Raw genomic sequence first — 27,935 nt, forward strand, 5'->3', positions numbered from 1 at the left:
AAATAGTAGCTGCAGATATCAGTGATGAAAGCAGGGTGTATACTTTTCTACCCTGAATAATGCTGCCTACTTATGATTGTCAACCCCATTCGGGAAAGAAGTACAGGACCCAGAGAAAATCCTCCAGTAACACCCAGTTGAACTATAAGATAAATAATAGAATAAACTCTACAATCTAATATCTCCACAACGGAGAGTAAAAATTTAAAAATAAAAGCCACGTTTTCCTCAGCTCTGCAGCCACTATTCCATGATGTGACCAGATAAAATGCTCAAACTGGTGAAATGTGCTCTGAAAACCTTATAGAGCAATGCAAAGCTGGGTAATTATACTAGTCTCCTATAAAGGGAGAATTTCAAAACCGGAAAATGTTTTAACAAACCTGAGATCCTTAATGTAATTCTTCCTTCAATGCTTTATGCAAACCATGGCAGCTCTCCCTCAACTATACAGGTTCTACAGTAATATCTTAACATATAGACAATACAAATGATAGATACAAACAGATGGATCTTAGTATTAAAGGAAGTTATTTATTAATCCTTGGTTACAAGTTTTAAAGGAGTGGTCGGACGTCTCTCTTCTATGAGGTCTGGTATCAGGTGCGGGTAGATGCCGTTGAACTTGATTAGGACAGTTGAAAAGGGAACCATCCAGCCCTCAGTTGGTCTCATCTGATTACTAAGACACCATAATTATTAGATGTGACATGTTTGATGTCTGACGTTTGCCTCAGCAACTGTCCCGATCATGTATACCAGAGAAGGGCTGGTCAACCCCTTTAAGATGAAGTTATAGTGTTCACATAACGGTAAAGTATTCTATATACATGGTGAAATATTTAGGATTGTTATATACATTCTACTTGCTGATGTTTATTGGTCATTACATACAGTACATTTCCTAATCATTAGCATTGACTGTTCTAAATTGCTTTCCCTTTCAGACTTCTGACTTCACTTTTACTGTAAGTGTTCATACACATTTCATAAAAAATAAAATATGAAATGAAATGACTACTCCTCTGTGTAATTTCTCTGATGTGTAAGAAAATATAATTTCTTTGTGAAACATTTTCCAATTCTCATTGTGAAAATGGCTTCTCCTCTGTGTGTATTATTTTCATAAAAAGAGCGGAATTACAGGAACAACAATTCCCACATTCTGGACATGAAAATGGCTTCTCTCCTGTGTGACTTCTAAGATGTGCAGCAAGATTTATTTGTTGGTACAACCTTTTCCCCATTCTGCATATGAAAATGACTTCTCCCCTGTGTGAGTTCTTTTATGTTTACCGAGATCTCCTATGCTAGTAAAACATTTCCCACATTCTTGACATGAATATGGTTTCTCCCCTGTGTGAATTCTCTGATGTACGGTAAGACTTGATTTCTTGGTAAAACATTTCCCACATTCTGAACATGAAAATGGCTTCTCCCCCGTGTGAGTGCTTTTATGTTTACCGAGATCTCCTATGCTAGTAAAACCTTTCCCACATTCGTGACATGAAAATGGCTTCTCACCTGTGTGAATTCTCAGATGTACAGTAAGACTTGTTTTCTGGGTAAAACTTTTCCCACATTCTGAACATGAAAATGGCTTCTCCCCTGTGTGAGTGCTTTTATGTGCACAGAGATCTCCTTTCCTAGTAAAACGTTTCCCACATTCTGAACAAGAAAACAGCTTCTCCCCAGTGTGAATTTTCTTATGTGTAACAAGAGTTGATTTATGGGTAAAATATTTCCCACATTCTGCACATGAAAATGGCTTCTCCCCTGTGTGAATTCTCTGATGTACAGTAAGATGTGTTTTCCTGGAACAACATTTCCCACATTCTGAACATGAATATGGCTTCTCCCCTGTATGAGCTGTTTGATGTTCAGCATCCCCATTGTTATATTCATTTTGCTTAATAGCCTGTAATGAATTAGAAGATTGGACCTGTTGATAAGGAATAGCTGATAGAGTTTGGATTTGAATGGCTGGCGGTATATCTGGAATAATGACATGATCTTCATATATATATGGTGTGATACCATAGTCAGCTGCTTCAAAATCAGGAACTGTCAGATGTCCCTCTGACGCACAGTTATCTGCCAAGAAAATTTTTAATTTTTCATAAATGTTGCCTTCAGAAACAAATTGTATTAAAATGAAATTACTAGCTGATTTACTGGGGTTACTAGACATTTACAGGGGTACAAACTGTAGACTTCAGTGCAAGGACTAATAGATTATGTTGTTATTAAGCCAAGAGGTTGAACAATTTTTCATTTTTCTTCTTTTATAGCTTTTTGTTTCAATGTGCCTGTCACCAAATTTTTTCAAGAAATGTTCAGTGAAAAATCATAAAGAGGCCTGTAAGTCAGTGCTATTAGGTGGTGTCTGTCTCATACATTCCCCCAAAAGCTACATGAACTACAGCACAGAACAAGGCAAAGGGGAGGAGCAGGATGGTCGTGTACAAAGAAGCCATGACTTTAGAGCAGGTGTAAGGTGTAAGGTTGGAGTAGTGCGGGCATTTTTGAATAGATTTTCATTAGCAAAATTAAGGAGCAAAGAGAAATAAAAGAAGAGGTGAAACATTGTCTTATTGATGTATATGGAAGCACTGGGACACCTGAAAATTAATTTGAAGCAGTGTCGTTATCCTGTCATGGTTGCCAGTCTCTGGTCTTTGGCTGATCACACAGCTTAAGCTACATAAAATGTATTATATATTCTTTACAGAAAAGTTTGGCCATTTCTGCATCAAGAGAAGTTATTTTCTTTGTCCTAAGCACTGAAGCTTATGCAAAATATTATATTAAGCAGGATTTAAAAAAAATATGAGGCACAGCAAATATAAGTCTGATCATCTAGAAAAATGATATTTGTATGTACAAAATCTTTGCTATATTGTCACATGATTATGCTATAATGTACTTGGCATGATCCTGCACTTCACTTCATACCAGCTGCATTAATATAGTCCATGGTAGTGCTGGTGGGGATGCTGCATGATGTACGTGGTCTCCCAATCTAACTGCGTACATGGCAGATAAGCCACTCTGTCTGACAGATATTGGTTTAGACAAGTGGCTTAATTTTGTGATTCTGAGAGTTGCTACTTGGTTCTGACAGTGCTTGCTATCTGACCTTGCTTCTGGGTTCTCCTCCAATCTCTCTATACATTGTGGTAGATCACCTCACTCGGCTGCTTCTGGAAATAGACTCAGGAAATGTGTTTTCTCTGCAGGCTTTATTATGTGGCATAAAGCCTTGCAGCTCCAGCAAAAACACAGCCTTATTGGCAAAACAGCAACACAAAAGATAAACGATAGCACAGTCCATAGCATTGTTAGGTTCTCCCACACACAGTTTGTAGTCCCAGCTTTCAGCTCCTCTCTGAGCTGTGGCCTTCCAGTCTGGAGTCTTTGCCACTCCAAACTCAACAACGGAAATAAAAAACGGTGACTGAGCATTTCAACCTCACTCAGCCACACCCTCCCAACTCTATGTCATTCCCATAAAACCACACCCTTTAAAAGAGTTAACCCCCAGCATATAACATGCTGGCAGAAAGTCTATTGGTTTCAGTTCACAAAGGCTAGCAACCTGCGTGACACATATCTCCTCTCATATATCATACCAGTGACTCTGTCACAACACTTGCTGCTGGTCTACATACTGACTATTTTGCTTGCCTTTCTGGAATTTGAATCGTAAAGGGTAAATATGAGGGGTCTCTTGGTCTCATTGAGTGGTTTACCCTGATGAAGCTCATTGTGTTTTGCCTCACTTTGGTGGTAAGAATAATAATACTTAAAATAATTATAATCCTAACAAGATAACTGGCCGATACTGTTAGAATAGACTGTCTGCAAGTTACGGTGGATTAATTTCATGGAATGTCTCACCTGGAGAATGAATTGGCCAAACAAACAAACTTCAGTATCCCTGTTTGCTGATATTGTTCATGAACTCAAGATAAATTTACCTGATTGATTATCTGGAGATTATAAGAAATTCTTGCTTTTCCTTGAAAGTTGTAAATTGTTTGCCCTCAATCCTCTGATTCTGAACAACCTGCTAGACGATTTTTTTTTAATTACAATCTTTCTGCTGCTCCAACAGATCGTCCTGCAGAAGCACACTAAGTACAGCAGCTCTGCACTAACACTGCTCGCTGTCCTTCTATTGTGTGAAGAGGAGGAGAAGAGACTCGGGACTCACAACCATAGGCGGATTATAATTTGGGCAATCTGGGCTACCACCCGGGGTGTCTATGGCCAGATTGCCCTCATTATATGTGCGGCGCCACTGCACATACTGGCAGACAGTGGCGGGGGGCCCCCGGACCACTCCCCCAGCAGCGGCGCATGGACACTGCTTCTTCTCCGGCCGGGCCAGCACTGCAGCTGTTAAACTTCACTGTGCCGGCCGCGTCACTGCTAGGAGACACGGCCCTGTGCGTGGCCGTGTCTCCTAGCTGTGACGTCACGCAGTGCTGCACCGGAGGAGGACTGGAGCCGAGCCGGGGGATGGTGAGAGTGTGTGAGAGTGTCTGTGTGTGAGTGTGTCTGTGTGTGAGAGTGTCTGTGTGTGAGAGAGTGTCTGTGTGTGTATGTGTGATTGAGTGAGTGTGTGTGTGTGTGTGCAGGCAGATATCATTGTGTGATGTCTGTTTATATGTATTTTTGTGTTTCAAATGTGTTTATGCGTGTATGTATATGTCTGTATATGTTTGTGTGTGCGTGACTGCGTGCGGCCTCCCGCTGTCTCTGGGGGGTGTGCCGTGCGGCCTCCCGCTGTGTATAGATGGCACCGTGTGGCCTCCCGCTGTGTATAGATGGAACCGTGCGGCCTCCTGCTGTGTATAGATGGCTACGTGCGGCCTCCCGCTGTGTATAGATGGCTGCGTGCAGCCTCCCGCCGTGTATAGATGGCTACGTGTGCTCAATATTGAGTCACACAATTAATGTAAGGCTATGTGCCCATGATGCAGAAATGCTCTGGATTTTTTTTGAGCGTTTCTGCATCTACCTGGCAGAAAAAACGCATGCGGATTGTACATGCGGATTTTACATGCGTTTCTGCATGCGGGTTATCAAGAGCTTTTCCAAGCGATTTTAGCATCGCTTGGAAAGTGCTTGACAACTTGGTCATACTATATAAATCCGTGCAACTAGCATGGATTTATATAGTGTGACCGTAAAAGAATGGTAAAAAATAAAAAATAAATATATACTTAACTTCTGATGGCCTGCCGACGTCAGCGGTCACGTGACCCGTCACATGACTAAATGACGTCACGGCAGGTCCTTTTCAGACCATCGTGAGCTGCCGGCAAGCCAGGACGCATCGGATAAAGACACCAGGGGCCATCAGAAGGTAAGTATAATATTTATTTTTTATTTTATTCTTTTTTTTACAAGTTCCATGGTACCCGGGTCCGGAGGAGAGTCTCCTCTTCTCCAAACCCGGGTACCATCCGCAAATTGAAACGCATGGAATCCGCATGTACAGGTGCAGTGATGCAGATTACATGCGTTCCAATGCAAGTCAATGGCGGCGAAAATGCCGAGCTTCCGCAAAATAGTTGGTAATGCTGTGGATTTTTCTGCAATGATAATCCACAGTGGAAATTTCCGCAGCATGTGCACAGCACATGCGGATTATCATTGGGGAACATGGCAGACCTTCTACCAAGCAATTAAGCGTTTCTGCAGCGGAATTGCTTAAAAAACGCATAGTGGGCACACAGCCTAAAAAAAATTATTATAATTAATATTGTTCCAAATTAATTTCACGTGAACTATCACATGATCTATCACAGGGGATCATGTGATACATCAGGTGTGTGTGTGTGTGTGGGGGGGGGGGGGTGCGCCTTCTAAACTGCCTGGGGCCATTGCTACTCTGCTCACAACATCATTTCTCTGAGGAGGGGAGTGTGTCACACAAGGACTGGAGCCCTGGTGTAGATGTCCTGCTCCTTCCTTCCTTCCCCAGGACAGGGATCTGGTTTCTGTAAGTCTGGCATGGTGTGATCCCTGACCTGTTTCTCGACCTGATGGTGGGAGAGGGGAAGTTAGGGATGTGCTGATCTGTGACACTGCCCTGGTCACTCTGATCTGGTCACTCGGCCCTGGTCACTCTGATCTGGTCACTCGGCCCTGGTCACTCTGATCTGGTCACTCGGCCATGGTCACTCTTTTTTTTTTACTGTTTAGTAGGTATGAGTAGCTTGGAGATGTTTTTTTTCTTGCTTACAACAAAAAAAACCCTGGCCATGATAGACCATCACTACAAAAGCAAAATGCGAGAATTTCTCTTCATTTTGAAAGAAAAAACTGAAGTATTACCAGGATAAGCTCTAGACTGTGGCTGATTTCGCCCAGCAGATACCTCTTGTCTGTACGTCTGACCTGAAGGCCCCTCTCCACTTCCCGCAGAGTTGATGCTCCACCACTGCCAGCGACACAAGTAGACGAAGCAGCAGCAGCGAAGACATTTTATGGGACACGATACACCAGATCTATAATATAACCAGAGATGCGTGTCTCTGTCTGAAGCCTTTATAGACTGCGCAAGTGTGACACACCTGCACAGTCTGGCTCCAGACAGAAGAACGCATGGAGCCGTTACAGGTAAGACGAGTGTGTATGGCACCGGAGATCGTGGTATGCGTAGACACTGAAAGCATACCGCGATTTCCGGCGCCATACTTACCTGACCAGGAGGAGCGTTGCCGCGGAGCCTCTCTTCTTGCCGGAGACCGGGGCAAGAGTGAGGCGTCGGAATCAGCGCATGCGCATAGCGCTATCCGTCACCATTTTACTGAAGACATTTGCAGTGTGTCTTCAGCAAAATGGCGCCGGACAGCGCGATATGGGCACGTGCGCACTCTGGCGCCGCACTCCTCCCCGGCCTCCGGCAGAACAGGACACAGCAGCGCTGGAGCACAGGGAAGAAAGGTGAGTATAAGTGTTTCCTTTTTTGTATGTGTGTGGGGATAAGGGGTACCATACATACCAGGATTGGGGGGTGAGGGGTGCCATGCATACCAGGATTGGGGGATAAGGGGTACCATGCATACCAGGATTGGGGGGTGGAGGGGGGACCATGCATACCAGGATTGGGGGGTGAGGGGACCATGCATACCAGGATATGGGATGAGGAGTGCCATGCATACCAGGATAGGGATGTGGGGGCCATACATACCAGGATTGGGGATGAGGGAGCCATGCATACCAGGATGAGGGATTGGGTGCCATGCATACCAGGATTGGGGGATGAGGAGGCCATACATACCAGAATTGGGATGAGGGGTGCCATGTATACCAGGATGAGGGGTACCATACATACCAGAATAGGGATGCGGGGTACCATGCACACCAGGATGAGGGATGGGGTGCCATGCATACCAGGATGAGGGGTACCATACATACCAGGATAGAGATGAGGGGTACCATACATATCAATATGAGGGATGGGGTGCCATGCATACCAGGATTGGGGGATGAGGGGTGCCATGCATAACAGGATAGGGATGTGGGGGCCATGCACACCAGGATGAGGGATGGGGTGCCATGCATACCAGGATGAGGGGTACCATACATACCAGGATAGGGATGAGGGGTACCATACATATCAAGATGAGGGATGGGGTGCCATGCATACCAGGATTGGGGGATGAGGGGTGCCATGCATACCAGGATAGGATGGTGGGGACAGGATGGGGGCAGCACAAATACCAGGATGAGGGCAGCACAAATACCAGGATGGGGGCAGCACATACCAGCATGGAAGACCATATACCAATAAAAATGCTCCCCACCCGGGCGAAAAACGGGTTCAATAGCTAGTATTTTATAATCAGCTGTGCCAACCTGACACACATCAGTAAAAGCAGATTCACCACCTCAGCAGCCAGAATCAGTCATATCCCGACTGTGTCCTTTCTTGAGAAGATATCCTGAGCTCTGACCCAATGAACTTCTACAAAAAATTGGACCAGTAGCAGGATTTGGCCCAGTTTGCCATTAGTCTACTTACTGCCCTGTCCAGCCTCAGAGAGGATAAAGTGCAGCAGATGGCAATGTCACACTGAAGCGGACAAGATTGTCCTCCACAAATGTGGAAAACCTTATATTCGTTAAACTGAATCCGGCATACTGTAGATCTACATTCACACACTTACAGCTTGTTCCGCTCACTTACTGAGGTGGATTCAAGAAGTCACAGGTCAAGGTGGACACACGGACAGAAAGCGTTGGTACAGGCGGCTGAAGGGAACAGGGTTGACCATAGGGCCAGAACAGAGGGACACAGCTAGTCCAAAGTAGCACACAAGGAGGCAGAAGAAACACCAGTGTTTTGCAAGGATAAACGCACTTTATGAACCATGACAGTTCATATGCTTAATGTGACCAGTGCGTTAATCCAGGTGGCGAGTAAAGGGTTAACTGTCAGGACAGAGGATGCAAGAATAACAGGAGAGTTGAAAATAACTGCACAATCTGAACAGTCCCATAACAACTTGTTGCTTTCTGTAGCCGATGGGGTAGTCCAGAAACTGCGTAGCAGAGAATTAACCAACCAAACTCAGGGTCTGCAGGAATCATACACAAATCCAAGATGACAGCACAATGTAAAACAATTGTTGGAGCATTCTGAACAACTGAACTCTGAAGTCTCAACACTAAGACAAGGATATGTCCCTAACTGGCCTAGGAACATGATGTCACAGAGACGCATCAGGCAACTTGTAAAACTCAAAGTGGAGCAAAACAAAGGGCAGCGGTCGTATAGGAAGGCAGCCAAGCCTGGCCAGGACAGGTGATTAACACAGCTATCTCCAGTTATCAGATCTACAAGAGGACACAGGGGAAAATGGCTCCTTAACAACGCAATGATTCCACTGCCGCTGTCTGCCTGTTGTAATGATCCAAACTGTACTGAATAAGCGGCCAGTGCTAAAGACATCTCCTGCCTGTCAATTATGTTTCATACTGTACTACTGCTGCTGCTAATGCCCTTAAACAGCTAAAAATCTTTTGCTTGTCTATTATGTTCATACTGTGCTGACCCCGAGATGGAACCCTGCCCTGCACGGGGACAGCCAACAAAAAAAAACTCCCAGAAAGGGATAATTCTTGGACAGTTAGAATCAAAATTTTTTCAAAGTTTCCAGTGTCCTTCTCTTGAAAGGGATGGCTATCCAGCACAGTATAAAAAATTAGCAAGACATTAAATGGATGCCCCCAAAAATTTAATTTCTCATAGCTAAAATTAGGAAATGCTTTTCATTTGGCATACATAGCAGTGCAGAACATAGTACGAATTCAACAGAATCAAACACAAATTTATACCAACCAGTGCATGAGTAAAATATAGCGGCCATAACTCACCTGCGCTGTCATCTGAAAGAATCTCCTCTTTACAATGCTCATCGCCCCTCACATATATATCTATAGTATTAATATGGGTCAGATCTTCACCCTGAAACAAATATTGTAAAAGTCACAGACAGATGGAGAAGTCACATCTATGATCAGCTCTAATCCTGTCATCTCCACCGTTCTCATTACACAAGTACAAAACATATAATACTGGGGGATAAAACAAGACTGAACACAAGACCTTCACAGCCGTCTACACATCATAGGGGAGATCTCATGACACCTTCTCTCCATCTACCTGATGATCCTGAGGAACATTGGGATTTTCTTGTTTACAGTCCTGTGGAAGAAGAGGACGGGGACATCTCTCTGGTGTTGTCCTCTTATTGGATAGAACTGGAGGAAACACATACAGGGACTGAATTCATTCTTTACATACAGATAATCATAGGCAGTGTGTATTTAGTCCTGTCTATTACCTGGTGATGTGAGGAGTTGGGGAACCTCCATCATGACGTCCTTGTACAGATCTTTGTGACCTTCTAAATACTCCCATTCCTCCATGGAGAAATAGACTGTGACATCCTGACATCTTATAGGAACCTGACACATACAATGATACCGTCATCCCCCCGATCCCTTCATAGCGTTACTGTATAATGTCCCAGCATTCCCAGCAGTGTCACCTCTCCAGTCAGCAGCTCAATCATCTTGTAGGTGAGTTCTAGGATCTTCTGGTCATTGATGTCCTCATGTATCAGGGGATGAGGTGAAGGCCCCGTGATTGGGCTCAGGGGTCTTCTCCATCCCTCAGACACAGGGTCCTGACAGCGCTCACTAGAGGTCTTCTTCACTACTGTGTAATCCTGGTTATGGAGAGACACATTAATAAATCTCACTACAGACATTTCCAGAGTCCTCACCTCTCCAGTTCTGTCCATCTATTATTCCCATAGATAAGAATGATGTAATGAGACATCATCAGAATCTCTCACCTCTCCAGTAAGCCGGAAGAGGATCTCTAGGGTGAGGTGTAATATCCTCTCCGCCATCTTGTCACTGTTCCTTTCCATCTTTGACGGGTCAGTCAGGAAAATTCTCTGATGTAGAAGATCTCCACTGAGAGGATCAGATTTAGTAGATGCATGAACAGAAAGAAGATGAGCTGATAAATAACATCATATAGAATTAGGTGTAATAATACTGGAGACTTTATATCCAATCACTGGCAGCAGAAATGATGCTGACATGTATGGCGCCCAGGTCCAAAAATTACCCTGAGGCCCATAGTAATCTAGTTACGCCATGTTCACATAAAAAGAAGACATTTTCTACTCTGGGCCAGTTTGCAGACCAAATGCAGTCATTCAAATAAATGAACTTGAGAAAAAAAAAATTGTGCAGCATATAGATGGCATCTGTGTGCTACTCATTTTTTACAGACTGTTTGCTGGGAATTGCTTGGGAAACCTAAAAGAACCTTTGTGTTTTTATCCCCTTGGCAATATATAAGGCAGCACTACATACAGGGCCTTGAAAAATATTTCATACCCCATGAAATTATTCACATTTTTTCATTTACACATTTTTTCATTTACAAACTTAAATGGATTTTATATGACACCAACACAAAGCAGCAAGTATTGGTGAATTGTAAAGTATATGACACGTGGTTTTTTAAATTATTTTAAAAACATAAATCTAAAAATTGTGACATGTATTTGGACTCAACTCCCTGTAGTCTGATACTCCTAAATAAAATCCTGAGTGACCAATTGCCCTATCTGATAAAACATCGGATAGCACTCAGGCCAATGTCATACTATGAGGCAATGCAGACCTGCGATTTTTTTAAATGCCAATTCGGTACGAGAAAACAATCACAGCATGCTGCGAAAGCATCCGATAATTGGATCACATGCACCTATACAAGTCTATGGGTACATGTGAAACATCAGACTGCGCTCAGATATCATCTGAGTGCAGTCCGATTACCATGGACACAGACAATGGAGAAGATGGATAAATAAAGTTATATGTCTTCTCTGCACTTGTGCCCCGATTCTTTTGAGAGAATCGGGGCACACTAAGGTGACACTCGGATCAAACTCTGAAAGCCATCTTTGTAGTGGCATTATCAGCAGGGGTTATAAAAGGTCAGGTCCTGCCAGGCTCGGCACACTGACCCCATTGTACAGCTCTGTGACAGTTATTATTGGAGGGAGAGAGTGCCTGTCCAGGTGTGCGTGTGTACAGTTTAATGAATCAGAGTCCTGTAGTGTTGATACTAGTACTGAAGCTGAACCATTAGGCTGTGTGCCCACTATGCGTTTTTTAAACGTTTCCGCAGCGGCAATTCTGCCGCGAAAACACTTAAAAAACGCTTGGTAGAAGGTCTGCAATGTTCCCCAATGAAAAATGCGCAGCATGTTCATTAATTTTGCGGACACGCAGCATAATTGCCGCCTTTGACTTGCATTGAATCTCTTAATATCCGCATGACTATATGTGCACATGCGGATATTAGGGCTATGTGCCCACGATGCAGAAATGAAGCAGAAAATTTCTGCAGCGTTTCTGCATGTTCTTGGCAGTCAAAAACGCTTGCGGATTTTACAAGCGTTTTTTGACGCGTTTTTACATGCGGATTTGCCATGCGTTTTTCTAGTGCATTGAGACCTCAAATCCGCAGGCAGAAAAGCACAAATAATGAACATGCTTTGGATTTTTGAGCGCATCAAAAATGCTGCGGAAAAATCCGCAGCATGGGCATTGAAATTGCGGATTCTCATTGGGGACCATGGGGGACGGATTACCAAGCGTTTCACAAGCATTTACACTGCGGAAATTCCGCAGCATATACGCTTGTAAAACGCTATGTAGGCACATACCCTAAGTGATTCACTGTGCGGATGGTACCCGAGTCTGGAGAAGAGGAGACTCTCCTCCAGACCCGGGTACCATAGTATCTGTAAAAAAAAAAAAAAATTTAAAATAAAAAAAAACAAAAAAACATTATACTCACCTTCTGATGGCCCCCGGTCTCCTATACAGTGCGTCCAGGTTCCCCGATTGCTCGCGATGGTGTAAAAGGACCTTCCATGACGTCATTTAGTCATGTGACAGGTCACGCGACCGCTGACGTCAGCGGTCGCGTGACCTTTCACATGACTAAATGACGTCATGGAAGGTCCTTTTACACCACCGCGAGCCACCGGGGAGACCAGAGAAGGAAACCGGGGGCCATCGGAAGGTGAGTATAATGTTTTTTTTACCATTTTATGGTTTTTTTTTTTTACCATTTTATTCTTTTTTTAACTATTAACTTGGTCACGCTACATAAATCCATACTGGTTGCATGGATTTATATAGTGTGACCAAGTTGTCAAGCACTTTTCCAAGTAATGCTAAAATCGCTTGGAAAAGCGCTTGACAACCTGCATGCGAAATCGCATGTGAAAAACGCGTGACAAACGCTTGTCCCTTGCTGAAAAAAACGCATGTAAAATCGGCATGCATTTTTTCTGCCAGGGAGATGCAGAAACGCTCAGGAAAAATCCAGAGCATTTCTGCATCGTGGGCACTTAGCCTTACACTAACAACCCTTCTAAGGACTAATCTTGTGCTTTGTTGTTTGTATCAGATACATTCTGCGTCTAGCCTAGGGAGAGAGATTTGCAGGAGCAGGAAGAGTGGCTGAATACAGTCTCTAGACAGGGCATCAAAACTATGAATTAACACATGTGGAATTATATAGTTAACAAAAAAGTGTGAAACGACTGAAAATATGTCTTATATTCTAGGTTCTTCAAAGTAGCCAGCTTTTGCTTTGATGACTGCTTTGCACACTCTTGGCATTTCCCATTTCTAAATGTCAGGGGCTCCAGTACTTCCAGAAGCCTGGATACCTACAGCCCAGGCACCTGTGTATTGGACTCCAGGAAGTTTGTATGACACTGTTTACTTTCACACTATGGGGTCTGCCATTCAGTTGCTCAGGGCATTGTTCAATTTCACACCTCACATTTACACTTCTACACATCACTAATTTAATTAAACTCTCCTAATACAAAGGTCTAAGGGGTGGAGAGTGACACACTGACTCTGGCATGTCAAGGTAAGGAGGCTTATTTGCCAGGCAATGCTCCTCTGGGAAATTGAATATGCAAATTGCCTCTTCAGAGAAAAAGAGGACTTGAATGCTATAGCTCCACCTATTGGAAGCAGCAATCCTACAAGTCACAATCAACCCTTTAACGAGTCATGCAATATGACTCAAAATAAAACCCAAATCAGAATCTCAATTTGCAGACACGATGTTCCGACTGATATCTAGCCCCCATGTCTTCAAATGTGCTTTAAAAGCACATCTGTTTAGACAAGCCCATCACCTCAACTCACCAACCTAACTCTCCCCTGTTCCCTCCTAAATGTTAATATTAATCTGTCCCTGCGTATTCATCTGTCTCCACATCCTCCATGCACCAAATACCACACGGTTACTGCTCTTAGACAGATACTGAATGATGACCATGTTCTACCTATTGTGTCCCCCCCATTTCCATGTAGATTGTAAGCTTGCAAGCAGGGCCCTCACTCCTCCTGTAACTGTTTAAATGTGATACATTGTATTGTTTATATGGTCTATATATGCCCCTGCTTAATTGTAAAGTGCTGCAGAATATGTTGGCGCTATATAAATAAATATTATTATTATATTATTATAGGCATTCCACAGCAGTATATATATACACACACACACACGTGCTTCTCACTAAATTAGAATATCATCAAAAAGTTAATTTATTTCAGTTCTTCAATACAAAAAGTGAAACTCATATATTATATAGAGTCATTACTAGAGATGAGCGGTGTTCGACTCGAACTGTTCGCCAATCTCAAATTCGAGCTGTTTTGGGCGGTGTTCGAGCTGTTCGGCGAACACGAACGATTTGAAAAAAATTCGGCTGTTCGAGGTTATGTTTGATAACTGTTCATGCACCAAAATCATAACTGGATTTTTTCTCAGTAATGCTGAAAATTAATGTTAATACGCAGTTTGAGTGTACAGCGGGGCGGGGGGAGGGGCAGGGGATGGATCTCTGCAGAAATAATGAAGATCTCCATTTTTTTTTCTCTTTCCCGCATTTACAGTGGGGAGGTGCAATCTGTCAGCCTATCAGCAGCGCACACACGGAGCGAACTGCTTTTTTTCACACAAGCAAGGGCATGTGTCATTGGCAGTGTATGTCACATGTCCTTGCCCTATAAGACCCAGCCATTTTCCCCATCGCCACCATTTTCTCACTGCTGCAGCTGCGTGTTAGACGGCACCGCTGTTGCTGTGAGAGCTATACTTTCAGTGTTAATTTCAAGCCAATTTTCGCACAAATCTACAGATAGCTTGGGAGTAGGGAATAGTTGTGATTGCAGTCCTTTCAAGGACTAGGTTACATCATTTCCTACGACTTTTATCAGGCAGGTCTGTGCTCTGAAATAGATAGGTTGGGAGTAAAGACTAATTGTAATTGCAGTCCTTTTGAGGACTAGGTTACATCATTTCATATGACTTTTATCAGGCATGTCTGTGCTCTTAAATAGATAGGTTGGGAGTAAAGACTAATTGTAATTGCAGTCCTTTTCAGGACTAAGTTACATCATTTCCTATCACTTTTCTTTTTGCCAGGCAGGTCTGTGCCAGTGCTGTGCAAGTTTTTTTCACAGCATTTGGCTAAATCTAGCAAAGAAAATCCTTTTTGGCCTATTGCAGAGTGTGTTAGTCAGTGGAGTAGCCTATCTGTGTTGCAAGCTACACCACCTGTGTATAGAATACAAATTTTTTTACTGCACTGAGTGAAGTAAAACCTTTTGGGCATAGCATCATTCTATTAGTCCATCTATACTGACCTCCATCAGGTTGCAAATTCAATCTAATTTTTTTCTGCATCTAGCTCTGAAAAAATATTTCAGGTTTCTAGCGGTGTGTGGGACTTGTTCTATTAGTCCATCTATACTGACCTCCATCAGGTTGCAAATTCAATATAATTTTTTTCTGCATCTAGCTCTGAAAAAATATTTTGGTTTCTAGCAGTGTGTGGGACTTGTTCTATTAGTCCATCTATACTAACCTCCATCAGGTTGCAAATTCAATATAATTTTTTTCTGCATCTAGCTCTGAAAAAATATTTCAGCTTCTAGCAGTGTGTGGGACTTGTTCTATTAGTCCATCTATACTGACCTCCATTAGGTTGCAAATTCAATATAATTTTTTTCTGCATCTAGCTCTGAAAAAATATTTGGGCTTCTAGCAGTGTGTGGGACTTGGTCTATTAGTCCATCTATACTGACCTCCATCAGGTTGCAAATTCAATATAATTTTTATCTGCATCTAACCCAGCCAATACTTTTGGCCTAATACCACAGTTTGGCCACTCAGCTCTGCTTGGTTCCCATCCATTGTTTTTTTGTGCAAACAACTCCAGAGTTGTGAATTAGTTAACCACTAAAATGAGTGGAAAAAGGCCTGCTGCTGGTGGAAAGGGGAATAGGCGTGTTGGGAAGGGGAAAAAAGGTTGTGTCCGTGGGGTAGGTGTTAAAGCAACAGTAACATCTGCAGAAGAAAGACCATCTTCCAGCCAAACTAAAATGTCTACTTCTTTTAGCGGACAATGTGATATGATCCCTTTCTTACGGCCACGCCAATCGATACAAATTCCAGATGAGGCACAAAAACAGCAGGTGCTTCAACGGATATCAAGTGCTCCTTTAAGTGGGCTCTCCTCCACCTCAACTTCAACATCACAAATACTCCAGTCCTCAGAGGTGTCACCCCAATCGCACTTGCTTCCTCACAGCTCCCAAGTCTCCAGCTGCCCGTCTGAGTATGGGGTAACACAGATGGTTGAGTCTGCAGAGCTGTTTACTCATACTATAGCCTGGGAATCAGACGTCGGCTCCAGAGCTTCTGTGAATCCAGACGAGGAAATGATCTGCACTGATGCCCAGAATCTTTATGAGTCAGATCCAGGACCAGACGCAGAAGGTTCTGACCATAATGTAGACCCTCGTTCCCAAACTGTAACTCCTGTTGGTGGAGACAATGAGGAAGACGATGATGAGACTCAAATACCTGATTGGAGCGACAACTTTAGTTTTTTGTTAGGGCAGGAACAGGTTGGCTCTGAGGACGACGGGTGTGATAACACACAGGGTGATGATGATGAGGTTGGAGATCCCACTTACTGTCAACCCACAGTCAGCCAAGAGATGAGGTCAGCAGAGGAGGTGGAGGAGGATGCTAGTGACGACGAGGTCAGGTTGCGCCTTCCTGGACAGAGACGTAGTACTGGAAGCACGTCAACAACTGCATCCTCAAACACAACTCTGCCTCTGACCGCAAGTCGTGGTGGCTCCTCAGGACGCATGGGTGCTAAGCCTTGCATAGCCTGGGCATTTTTTCAGATCGATAAAGATGACCCAACTCGTGTTATCTGTAACATTTGTCAGCAAAAACTAAGTAGAGGCCAAAAAATACATAGCTTGAGTACTTCATGCATGAACCGGGACATGGACATGAAGCATAAGTTGCAGTGGGAAGCTCACTGTGCTACAATGCGGCCTAGCCGGCCGGGCCAACCACCGTCTGCCACATCTTGTGCATCCGCGGCCTCTTCATCCTCTGTGACTGGGGGGACAGCAGTCACACCTGTTTTGGGACGCAGACCTGCCACCTCTTTACCCGCAACAGCAAGCGTGATTGGCAGGTCATCATTTTCTTTGGAGGTGGTAACACCAGCTGGTGTTGAGCGCTGTCCGACATCGATAGCACCACCTTTGGTTCAAGGCAACCTAACATGTCCGCCTGCATCTTCCTCACAGACCGGCAGTTTGCCAGGGACACCATTCTCAACCCAGTCTAAGCACAGCAGCCAGCCCTCGGTCCCTCAGATGTGGACAAGTAAAAGACCATTTCCTCCTAGCTATGAGAAAGCTAAGAGGTTGAATTTCACCATCTGCAAGCTCTTGGCTACAGAAATGTTTCCTTTCCGCCTGGTGGACACAGAGGATTTTCGAGACCTTATGTCCGTCGCAGTGCCCCAGTACCAGATGCCCAGTCGGCACTACTTCTCAAAGAAAGGTGTGCCTGCGCTCCACCAGCATGTCGCACACAACATCACCGCTTCTTTGAGAAACTCTGTGTGTGACAGGGTGCATTTCACCACAGACGCTTGGACGAGTAGGCATGGACAGGGGCGTTACATGTCGCTGACTGGGCACTGGGTAACTGTGGTGACAGCAGGACAAGGGGCTGCTGTCCAAGTCTTGCCGTCCCCACGAGTTGTGCGTCAATCCTCTTTATCTCAAAGTTCCTCCACTGCTTCTGCCTCCTCAACCTCCTCTCGGTCCTCCACCTGCACCCAAAGCCTGTCTGGTCATGCCACAAGCTTTCTAACTGCGCAGAAGGGATCCTGCACACCTCCTTGCTATGCTGGCAGCAGGGCTCAACGTCATCAGGCAGTTTTTACTTTGAAATGTCTGGGAAATGTGAGTCACACAGCTGAGGAGTTGTGGTCAGCTCTGGAGAACCAGTTTCATGAATGGTTGTCTCCACTGGACCTGAAACCAGGGAAGGCCGTGTGCGACAATGCTGCAAACCTGGGTGCGGCCCTTCGCCGGGGCAATGTCACACACGTGCCTTGTATGGCTCACGTGTTGAACCTGGTTGTCCAGGAATTTTTAGCCCACTATCCCGGACTAGCTGGCCTTCTGCAGAGGGCACGGTCTCTGTGTGCTCACTTCCACCGTTCGCATCCCACAGCTCAGCGATTTACATCTCTACAGAAGTCGTTGGGCCTGCCACTTCACTGGCTAAAATGCGATGTGCCTACCCGGTGGAATTCAACTCTGCACATGTTGCAGCGACTGTGGCAGCTCTGACAAGCCCTGGTGCAATACGTTCTTACGTATAGCCTGGGCCAATGAGATCCAGAGGTGGGGAAAATCACGCTGGAGGAGTGGTCTCACATCAGGGACCTATGCACCCTTCTGCACAGTTTTGAAATGGCGACGAAGATGTTTAGTGCTGACGATGCCATTATCAGCATGACTATTCCGGTGATTTACATGCTGGAGCACATGTTAAACAGAATTCGGAGTCAGGTGGTGGCACAAGAGGAGGTGGAGGAAGTAGAGGAGGAGGAGTTGTATGCGGAAGGGCTAACATCTGCAAGGTCCAGACGGTAGGCAGCACCAAGGCGGCAGGCATGTGAGGGTGGGGGAGATGGTTTTACCAGGGCGCATGGTAGCAGCCAAACTAGTGAGGAAGGTGCAGGAGCCCAGGAAGAAGTGGAGGACGAACTGATGGAAGACTCATCAGATGAGGGAGACCTTGATCACATTTCTGTTGTGCGAGGTTGGGGGGAGAGGACAGAGGAAGGAAGCATGATTGTTACCTTGCCACCAACACAACAGGGACTTGGTGCTCCTGTATGCGCAAGACATATGAGTGCCTTCTTGCTGCACTACCTGCAACATGACCCTCGAATTGTGAGAATTAGAAATAATCCTGACTACTGGGTTGCCACACTGTTAGATCCCCGGTACAAAAGTAAATTTGCAGAAATTATTCCTGCCATAGAAAGGGATGCACGCATTCAGGAGTATCAGCAGAGACTGTTGCAGAATCTTACATGTGCTTTTCCACAAAACACCAGTGGTGCACGTAGTGAATCTCACAGTTCCAACTTGCCAACCGTGGGACCGTCGAGTGTTCAGCACTCAAACCATAACAGAAACACAGTATCTGCTGGTAACATCAATTTTGCGGAATCATTTCACCACTTTTTTAGCCCATCCTTTGCAAGGCCACAGGAGACAAGAAGTCTGACACATAGTCAACGCCTAGAGACGATGGTACAGGAGTATCTCCAAGTAAACATTGAAGCCATGACTGTGTCACTAGACCCTTTCTCTTTTTGGGCTTCCAATCTGGATGAATGGCCGGAGCTCGCCACTTACGCCTTGGAGATCTTGTCATGCCCTGCAGCCAGTGTTCTGTCTGAACGTGTGTTCAGCGCTGCTGGTGGTGTGCTGACAGATAAGCGCAAGCGGCTCTCCACTGATAATGTAGACAGATTCACGTTCATAAAGATGAACAAATCATGGATCCAAAACGACTTTTCTACCCCTGTGTCATCCTGGGGAGAGTAAAAGCTTGATGATTTGTTAAAATCACCTCATCAACCGTTTTAAGCTTTAAAATTACTAATCATGTTTATCTGTATCTTGGCTGGAAAATAATTTGGGCTTTGTAGCAGTGTGCAGTACTGATTCTATACTAAACTCCACCAGATTTAAAATAACTAATCATGTTTATCTGTATCTTGGCTGGAAAATAATTTGGGCTTTGTAGCAGTGTTCAGTACTGATTCTATTAGGCCATCTATACTAAGCTCCACCAGATTTAAAATTACTAATCATGTTTATCTGTATCTTGGCTGGAAAGTAATTTGGGCTTTGTAGCAGTGTGCAGTACTGATTCTATTAGGCCATCTATACTAAGCTCCACCAGATTTAAAATTAATAATAAATTTTAGCTGCATCTAGCCCGGAAAATAATTTTGGGGCTCCTAGATGCGCAAGACACATGAGTGCCTTCTTGCTGCACTACCTGCAACATGACCCTCAGATTGTCAGAATTCGAAGTAATCCTGACTACTGGGTTGCCACACTCTTAGATCCCCCACACTCTTCGATCAACCTTTTCATTTTAATAAAGAACAAAAAAAATGGTCATTTTTGAAATTATAAGCATTAGCAGGTTATTAGAAACTGAAATCAAACAGTTTTCAACTCAAAACTTTATTCTAGGTGATGTTACATTTGCACATAGGACCCCTTGTTCGAAAGGAGCTTCTGAACTCTCTCGTCCATTGAATTTGTCAGGTTTTGGATGGTTTCTGCTTCAATTGTTTTGCATGAGGACAGAATACCCTCCCAGAGCTGTTGCTTAGATGTGAACTGCCTCCCGCCATCATAGACACTCCTTTTTATGATGCTCCAGAGGTTCTCAATGGGGTTGAGGTCAGGGGAGCATGGGGGTCCCACCATAAGTTTGTCCCCTTTTATGCCCATAGCAGCCAGAGATGCAGATGTGTTATGTGCAGCATGAGACGGGGCATTATCATGCATGAAATGATCTCGATGGTCCAGATTGATGGAGTGGAGGATGGCTGGTTGATGGACACCCCATGCAAACACTGCTACGGCGCTAACAAGGAGGAGGAGTAATGTTTTGGGCTGGAATCATGGGGCGAGAGATTGTGGGCCCTTTTAGGATCCGTGAAAGGGTAAAGATGAACTCCATAATGTATGTGGAGTTTCTCAAACAGCACTTCCTGCCATGGTTCAAGAAGAAGAACCGTGCATTCCGCAGCAAGATCATTTTCATGCATGATAATGCACCGTCCTTTGCTGCACATAACACATCTGCATCTCTGGCTGATATGGGCATAAAAGGGGACAAACTTATGGTGTGACCCCCATGCTCCCCTGACCTCAACCCCATTGAGAACCTCTGGAGCATCATCAAAAGGAGTGTCTATGATGGCGGGAGGCAGTTCACATCTAAGCAACAGCTCTGGGAGGGTATTCTGTCCTCATGCAAAACAATTGAAGCAGAAACCATCCAAAACCTGACAAATTCAATGGACGAGAGAGTTCAGAAGCTCCTTTCGAACAAGGGGTCCTATGTGCAAATGTAACATCACCTAGAATAAAGTTTTGAGTTGACAACTGTTTGATTTCAGTTTGTAATAACCTGCTAATGCTTATAATTTCAAAAATGACCATTTTTTTGTTCTTTATTAAAATGAAAAGGTTGAAAACTCTGCTGTGCATAATAATTTGTAACATGCATTTTGAGTGCAGTTTGAGTGTTTTATTTTTTAAAAAATATACTGTTATCATAGGCAGTTTGTACAAAAACCTTTCAATTGTACTCTAATAGTTATTTGACTGGAAAATTACAATGACTGCAATTCATATAGGTAATTTGGGAAAATGTGAGAAAATATTATTTGCATAATAATTTGGAACACAGTGTAGTTATTTTGGAAATGCTTTTCAAAATTTTGTGTTTGAGTCCGCATGGGTAAAATATTGACCAAGATATTCTTGTGACATATCGGGTGAAAGCCTGTACATTTCTGAGTAGAATGGTGTTTTTTACGTTTCTCTATCTTGGTTTTGGCCTGGGTTATGAGGAGAAACGTAAAAGGCATGTAAGACAGAAATGTGCATTTTTTTCAAAACTTTGAAAATGAATTAAAAAAAAAAAAAAGATAGTATATAGAATTTTTTTTTCACATTTTGCATTTGATAACATACTATTACCAGAGAACAAAATATCAAAAGAATTAAAAATATAGAGGAAAAATTAATTGGTCACTTGTCATGTGATGACACATGTAACATGTACTACATTACCTGTACTCGGAGACTTATCATTGTTATCAGATCATACAGTATACTTACACGACGTGTCAGCACACTGCGATTAATAAATACATGAACTCCAATATTATTGCAAACGTTAAAAACGTAAGGTTCTGAGCTAGTATTTTTTTTATGAAAGAGCGCAAAAGCCTCTGACAACATCTAACGTTGATATGGATGGTCCCTAAACACTAATAACCTACTTTTCCATGTGCCAAACCACACCCCATCTGAATGGGGAATGAAAATTAGATCTTGCAATTAAAACCTTGTGTGGGAAAGATACTAAGTACCTTACGTTCTTAACGTTTCCAGCAATATTGGAGTTCATGTATGCTTTAGTCGCAGTGTGCTGTGTAGTGGAGGAGAGGAGAGCAGCAAAATATAAGTCTCGTGGTCACAGGTCAGACCCCAGCGATCAGCAACTGGGTGACGGAAAACTGATTTATTCAGGGAGTAAACATGGAAAAATGAATGAAAATCTAAATATCACAAAGATGATAAAGTGAATTTATTTTTATGCTGAGAAAAAATGGATGAGTGTGTATTGATAGCATCCTTCTCCAGCACCAGATTTCAAAGGCGTTGATTCTTCTTCTGTCTTGTTTCATTATCATCCAGGTTTTGCATCCATATGTTAGAAAAGACCAGGCTATATACAAGCCATGTCTTCGTCGCCAGTGAAATGTTCCTCGATTTGAAGACCTTGTCCAGGGACTTAATTTGTGATTTGCCCATAGCTAATTCTCCTATTGATTTCCGGTGTCTTCGCTACATCTTGAGTGATCATTGATACGAATAGGTCGAAGTCCTTTACAACTTCCAGTTTGTCGCCATCCATTTCAAATGTGTTCCGGTCAAACCAGGCAGTAGTCAATATCTTTGTCTTCTTTGTATTAAGTATGAGTCCCATGCTCCAGCTTTCCATTTTGACACTCTGTATTAAATCCTTCATTCCATCTACGCTTGTTGCTATCAATTTTGTATCGTCTGCGTATTTAAGATTGTTGATAATTCATCCAGAAATTTTGATTCCTTCTTTTTTGGCAAATCCAACCTTCCTGAAAATAGCTTGTGCATATTAATTGAAGAGAAATGTCTGACACTTCCCTCTACTTTGAACCATGCCGTGTTGCCGTGTTCAGTTCGGACTGTTGTTTCTTGTTCGATGTAAAGGTCCCTAATGAGGCTGATCAGCTGGTACAGCACTCCTGTATCCTTCATGGTATTCCAAAGTTTCTGGTGATCAATATTGTTGAAGGCTTTGCTGCAGTCGATGGAGCAAAAATAGATATCCTTGTTGTATTCTTTGGCCTTTTCCACTATCCATCTAATGTTAGCAATTACATCTCTTGTTGCTCTATCTTTTCTGAATCCTGCTTGTTTCTTTGGCAGCTCTTTGTCAAAGTAAGGCTGTAGCCGTCTTTGAAGGATCTTCAGCAGTAATTTGCTGCCATGAGTTATAAGCGCAATAGTCTGATAGTTTCCACAGTCAGTAGCATCTCCCTGCTTTGGAATAGAAATAAACATGAATCTTGTCGAGTCCTTGGACCTTTACGAGTTGTCCATATCGGTTGACACAGGCATCCAAGGACATCAACTGCTGCTTTAGAACACTTTATTAGCTCTATTGGAATATTGTCACATCCACATGCTTTATTTTTTGACACAAGCTTTTTTCCTCAGAATTGAGTGATTCCATAATTTTTTCCCTCTGCTTGGTCTGAAAAAAATTACTCTTACTGAATACCACATTTTTTATCTTGATTTCTTTTAGTGTTTCTTAAAGCCCTAAAGTTGCCATTTGAAATGACTTTAGTTTTGTGCCATGTCTGTGATCTGCTTTTTTTCAACAACTTTAAACAACTGAATGAACATCCTCCGAGCCCGGTGATTCCATAATTTTTGCCAGGGGTTGTAGATTGCCAAGTAGATTTATTCCAAGCAGTAATGTGGCTCCCGTGAAGGGGCCACACTGAATCGGAGTTGGATGATGTGAAGACATGGGGTCTTCCGTGGGCGTAACAATACTCAGACAACATAGGGTGAGGGTAAAACAGTGTGGCAATACTTTATTGAACCACAAAGCAGACAATAAATACACGGAACAGTCCCAGCAAATACCCAAGATGGTACAACATTATACAGTCTCACCCTTCCGCTGGCCCACCTGGGATAGAACAGCTGCGACTTTGGAGACTTTCGGGGCCGACTACCTCAACCAGTGGTCCCCCGCTTCTGGGGAGCCCCCACACAGAAGAGGTAGCGGCAAGCTTAGGAATTTAGCAGTCCATCAAGGTACAAGGCCAAGAGACCCAAGGGTCCCACCCTGGCCTCTCCGAGAGTTTCCATGGGTTCTAGGCGACTGGTGGGTCCCAACTAGCAACCCCAAAACAACATATGCATGGGGCCAGGTGACTTCTTCGTCCTCTCCTGGACTCCTCAAAATGCCCATTGTCTCTCTGATGGTTAAATGGAGCAAATCCGTATCTTTTCAGTCAGGGACGGCACGCTTAGACTAGCATCATATAGAATACAAATCTGTGTCTCTTTAGATGCCCTGCAATCCATCTACTTTCCTGAAGGATGTCTCCCATTCTCCTTCCAAAGTCCTTCTGATTCTGCTTGACTCTGTCTCAAGTCTGAATCTGTCTCAGAAACACATGTCCCTTCTGCTTCTCTGGGCTCAAGTCTCCTGAATGAGCAGAACTCCTCTCATCCTCCTCTCCCAAAGTTAAGTGTGCATTAGTGGAGGTATCTTTCTCAGGTTGACCTCATCACCTGGGTCTACATTTGAGACTCCCTGTAGTGAAGGCTGTGCCGGACCTTCTTTCAACACTTACACAATGGACCTAGACGATTTTGAACAATGGTTACAGGCTCCTGAGATACTAATGAGATTAGTGGAATGCTGGACACTTTACAAGTTAAATTAGTGTACATAAACTGAGAATCAAGCTGAACATTAATAAAACACAGCCAGCAATCTCTAATAAAACACAATAAGGTATTTCACTTGGATTAACAAATCTAATCGTCTGACTAATTAAGATTTTACGCTGTATTGTCACAGATGATGTCAATACAAACCGCCTCATTGCGTAACGTCCTGTTGCTGATGCTGGCACTGGGCAGTATGCTTAGTTTGGTACCCCAGTTAAAACCTGTTCGTCTGGAGTGTGCCTGATGGCAAAATACACTGCCGACAGCATACCTTTCAACATCACTGATCCACACAAATACACAATACAGACATAAATAAAGACAATACATATATCAGATACACACAACAAATACACAATACTAATAAATACACACAATACAGACAACATATACAAAATACACAGTAACACATCACTCACTATACAGTGCTAAAATAATTCCAACATACAGAGCCCAAATAATGAAACACAAATACCAATATACAGTGAAAGTAAGTAGAGAGATAGGGGCGTAATAGCGCTGTTATCCAACAACAACCAATTAGGTAAAAGAAAATGTGCTCACCTTCATGAGTTATGTAATGCACAACTCATGTAAGAATTTGTACCGAAGGGCTGCCGCCAACACAGAATCCCTAGGGATCTTGTAAGGTTGTCTGTAATAGGATGAAATTGGTGCCGGGAATAAAAAATACGCTCCTCCGTGGTGAAGAAATTTACCGAGAGATTGTGTATAATTAACAATCTTATAGTTTATTACTGAAAGCTACGATTACTACGTGTTTCGTGGACGTCCCGTCCACTTCCTCAGGTACATAGCTGATCATAGCTAATAATACACAAACTGCAAATTTCTTCACCATGGAGGAGCGCAGTTTCCCAGCACCGACTTCATCCGATTACAGATAATATACAGTGAAAGAATTTCCAACAACATGTAGTGCCAGAATATGTACCGAAACAATACATCAACTAATACCAATATACAGTGCTGAAATAACGCAGAACAAAATCACAATACAAAGCTAAAATAACATCAAAATTCAGAGCACAAATCATAGCAAGATCTAATGCTCAAATAATATGTACTAAAAATAAATAATAATAAAAAACCCGGCCAACTAATACCACATACTGTGCCCAAAAAACAAGGGTATCTAGTGCCCAAATATTACCAGCCAAATTTCTAACAAAAACCTGCAGAAATTTATCTATGACACCCTGCCCTTACTAATTTTAACACATTAAACATATATACAAATACACACACATATACAGTACAGACCAAAAGTTTGGACACACCTTCTCATTTAAAGATTTTTCTGTATTTTCATGACTTTGAAAATTGTACCTTCACACTGAAGGCATCAAAACTATGAATTAACACATGTGGAATTATATATTTAACAAAAAAGTGTGAAACAACTGAAAATATGTCTTATATTCTAGGTTCTTCAAAGTAGCCACCTTTTGCTTTGATGACTGCTTTGCACACTCTTGGAATTCTCTTGATGAGCTTCAAGAGGTAGTCACCGGAAATGGTTTTCACTTCACAGGTGTCCCCTGTCAGGTTTAATAAGTGGGATTTCTTGCCTTATAAATGGGGTTGGGACCATCAGTTGTGTTGTGCAGAAGTCAGGTGGATACACAGCTGATAGTCCTACTGAATAGACTGTTAGAATTTGTATTATGGCAAGAAAAAAGCAGCTAAGTAAAGAAAAACGAGTGGCCATCATTACTTTAAGAAATGAAGGTCAGTCAGTCCGAAAAATTGGGCAAACTTTGAAAGTGTCCCCAAGTGAAGTTGCAAATACCCTCAAGCGCTACAAAAAAACTGGCTCACATGAGGACCGCCCCAGGAAAGGAAGACCAAGAGTCACCTCTGCTTCTGAGGATAAGTTTATCCGAGTCACCAGCCTCAGAAATCGCAGGTTAACAGCAGCTCAGATTAGAGACCAGGTCAATTCCACACAGAGTTCTAGCAGCAGACAAATCTCTTCAACAACTGTTAAGAGGAGACTTTGTGCAGCAGGCCTTCATGGTAAAATAGATGCTAGGAAACCACTGCTAAGGACAGGCAACAAGCAGAAGAGACTTGTTTGGGCTAAAGAACACAAGGAATCGACATTAGACCTGTTGAAATCTGTGCTTTGGTCTGAGGAGTCCAAATTTGAGATCTTGGTTCCAACCACCGTGTCTTTGTGAAACACAGAATAGGTGAACGGATGTACTCTACATGCCTGGTTCCCACCGTGAAGCATGGAGGAGGAGGTGTGATGGTCTGGGGGTGCTTTGCTGGTGACACTGTTGGGGATTTATTCAAAATTGAAGGCATACTGAACCAGCATGGCTACCACAGCATCTTGCAGCGGCATGCTATTCCATCCAGTTTGCGTTTAGTTGGACCACCATTTATTTTTCAACAGGACAATGACCCCAAACACACCTCAAGGCTGTGCAAGGGCTATTTGACCAAGAAGGAGAGTGATGGGGTGCTACGCCAGATGACCTGGCCTCCACAGTCACCAGACATGAACCCAATCGAGATGGTTTGGGGTGAGCTGGACCGCAGAGTGAAGGCAAAAGGGCCAACAAGTGCTAAGCATCTCTGGGAACTCCTTCAAGATTGTTGGAAGACCATTTCCGGTGACTACCTCTTGAAGCTCATCAAGAGAATGCCAAGAGTGTGCAAAGCAGTCATCAAAGCAAAAGGTGGCTACTTTGAAGAACCTAGAATATAAGACATATTTTCAGTTGTTTCACACTTTTTTGTTAAGTATATAATTCCACATGTGTTAATTCATAGTTTTGATGCCTTCAGTGTGAATGTACAATTTTCATAGTCATGAAAATACAGAAAAATCTTTAAATGAGAAGATGTGTCCAAACTTTTGGTCTGTACTGTACATACACAGGGTAGAAGTGGCTGCTAGATAGTATGTAACTGCTCCTCATGTACAACAGCAAGGAATCAGTGGTGCCACATAATAATAATAATCTCCACATACCTCCACCTGCAGAGCCGCCACCACATATATGGCTGCTCTGTGCGCACAGGACCTGTGATGAGGTCACAGGAGGGGAGGAGTCAGGGGTCACATGATCAGGGGC

The 27,935-nt window shown here is 43.3% G+C and overlaps 1 protein-coding gene and 1 pseudogene across 1 annotated transcript; both read right to left on the reverse strand.

Moving 5' to 3' along the window:
• Positions 1-27,935, reverse strand: part of LOC141271381 (uncharacterized) — a 526,239-nt pseudogene that overhangs the window by 151,023 nt on the left and 347,281 nt on the right.
• On the reverse strand, positions 554-27,908 carry LOC141270557 (uncharacterized). Its single transcript, XM_073680626.1, has 7 exons — positions 27,833-27,908; positions 10,383-10,506; positions 10,074-10,253; positions 9,867-9,990; positions 9,686-9,783; positions 9,397-9,487; positions 554-2,094 (listed from the first exon to the last, which is right to left on the reverse strand). Exons 1-7 carry the CDS (start codon positions 27,856-27,858, stop codon positions 1,220-1,222), a joined length of 1,518 nt encoding a protein of 505 aa, XP_073536727.1. The 5' UTR covers positions 27,859-27,908; the 3' UTR covers positions 554-1,219.

This window comes from Phyllobates terribilis, unplaced genomic scaffold, assembly GCF_046119375.1.
Source record: "Phyllobates terribilis strain yellow unplaced genomic scaffold, ASM4611937v1 Scaffold_5__5_contigs__length_657084704, whole genome shotgun sequence".
NCBI classification, from domain to species: domain Eukaryota; kingdom Metazoa; phylum Chordata; class Amphibia; order Anura; family Dendrobatidae; genus Phyllobates; species Phyllobates terribilis.

Coding starts and splice junctions, on each gene's coding strand:
- LOC141270557 (XM_073680626.1), bottom strand. CDS start 27,858: ATGTGGTGGCGGCTCTGCAGGTGGAG. Junction 9,991..10,073: donor TTGAGCTGCTGACTGGAGAG/GTGACACTGCTG, acceptor TGTATGTGTCAG/GTTCCTATAAGATGTCAGGA. Junction 2,095..9,396: donor TCTTTCAGATGACAGCGCAG/GTGAGTTATGGC, acceptor TTTTCTTGGCAG/ATAACTGTGCGTCAGAGGGA.